A 1,559-nucleotide genomic window follows, 5' to 3' on the forward strand; every position below is an offset into this window, starting at 1 on the left:
TCTGAGAAGTCCAATTTAAAAGCACTCTCTGAAACCCATATTCAACTCAACCCTGTCCCTCTGGGCCTGAGGAGATGTGCAGCATCAGAACTGCAGGAAGGTGAATGGAGAGAGAAGTTAGACATGAGCTTGAATTGTACGCTGCTCTCCTTCACTCCCAATAACCTCAGAATGGATGATGACCACTGGTGTAGCTCCTAGGTTCTGCTGAAGCAGGGTTGCCCACCACTGAGGCTGACTGAATTTAGTGAGCTAAGAAAATTCCTAAACCAAATTCAGTTAAGAGGAGTTAATACTTACTTAACATTATGAATTTAAGGAGGGAGTAATAAGAACTTCTTCATACTAATTATTACAGTTGCCTCTGTAGGCATGTTTTGAGGCTAGTAAATGGAACAGCAGAACCTCACTTCCACAGTGACAGAATTTGTCCTTTTGGGACTCACCCAGAGTCCTGAGATTCAGCGATGCCTCTTCATCATCTTCTTCATAGTGTACCTTACAACTTGGGTGGGAAATGTTACCATTATCATCACAGTGATAACTGAGCACCAGCTCCACACCCCCATGTACTTCCTGCTGGCCAACTTGGCTTTCCTAGATGTCAGCGACTCATCAGTTACTGCTCCCAAATTGCTGTTGGGTCTCCTCTCCGAGCACAGAGCCATCTCATTCAATGAGTGCATCCTCCAGATGTTCTTCTTCCACTTCTTTGCTGGTGCTGCAATTTTCGTTTTTGTGTTGATGGCAATTGATCGGTATGTAGCTATCTATAAACCATTGCGTTACTTGAATATCATGAACCAGGGTGTGTGTGTGGGCTTGGTGGCAGGGGCATGGATGGGTGGATTGGCTCACTCAATTGTTCAGATCGCACTGGTCCTCCAGTTGCCATTCTGTGGTCCAAACATCCTGGATAATTTCTACTGTGATGTCCCACAAGTCATCAAACTGGCCTGCACTGACACCTACTTGGTTGAGTTACTGATGGTATCCAACAGCGGGATGCTCGTCATAGTAATGTTCATCATCCTGCTCATTTCATACACCATCATCTTAGTCAAGATAAAGAAACATGTCACTGATGGGAAGCGCAAAGCTCTGTCCACCTGTGGAACCCAGATCACAGTTGTGTGTTTACAATTCATACCTTCCATTTTCATCTACGCTCGGCCCTTCCGGAAATTCCCCATGGACAAGTTGGCCTCAGTGTTTTTCACCCTAATCACCCCAATGATGAATGCAATGATCTACACCCTGAAAAATGCCGAAATGAAAAAAGCCATCAGGAATCTGATGAGAAGAACCCTTTTCTCAGAGAGGAAATTATAAGGATGGAATTTATCTTGGATGAGCTTTTTTTCCATTTTGTAATAACTTGCATGAACTTCCCATCATATTAAATGTTTTCATTCATAATTCCTGTATGTGACATGGGGGAAAATTGTATTGGTGAGCCTCTTAGCATGAAGGTTTTTTTGTGATGTTCAGCTGCCAAACATGGTATTAATTGCTTATGCATTCTACTTGACCCTGAGCTAGGGATCTCTGCCATTTTC

General features: G+C 43.5%; 1 protein-coding gene across 1 annotated transcript; it reads left to right on the forward strand.

Annotated features, from left to right (window-relative positions):
* The first annotated feature begins 377 nt into the window (after positions 1-377).
* Positions 378-1,332, forward strand: LOC120380649 (olfactory receptor 4D2-like). The gene has a single exon (XM_039498565.1). It carries the CDS (start codon positions 391-393, stop codon positions 1,330-1,332), a length of 942 nt encoding a protein of 313 aa, XP_039354499.1. The 5' UTR covers positions 378-390.
* Positions 1,333-1,559: the final 227 nt, after the last annotated feature.

This window comes from Mauremys reevesii, linkage group 13 (assembly GCF_016161935.1).
Source record: "Mauremys reevesii isolate NIE-2019 linkage group 13, ASM1616193v1, whole genome shotgun sequence".
Lineage (NCBI taxonomy): Eukaryota > Metazoa > Chordata > Testudines > Geoemydidae > Mauremys > Mauremys reevesii.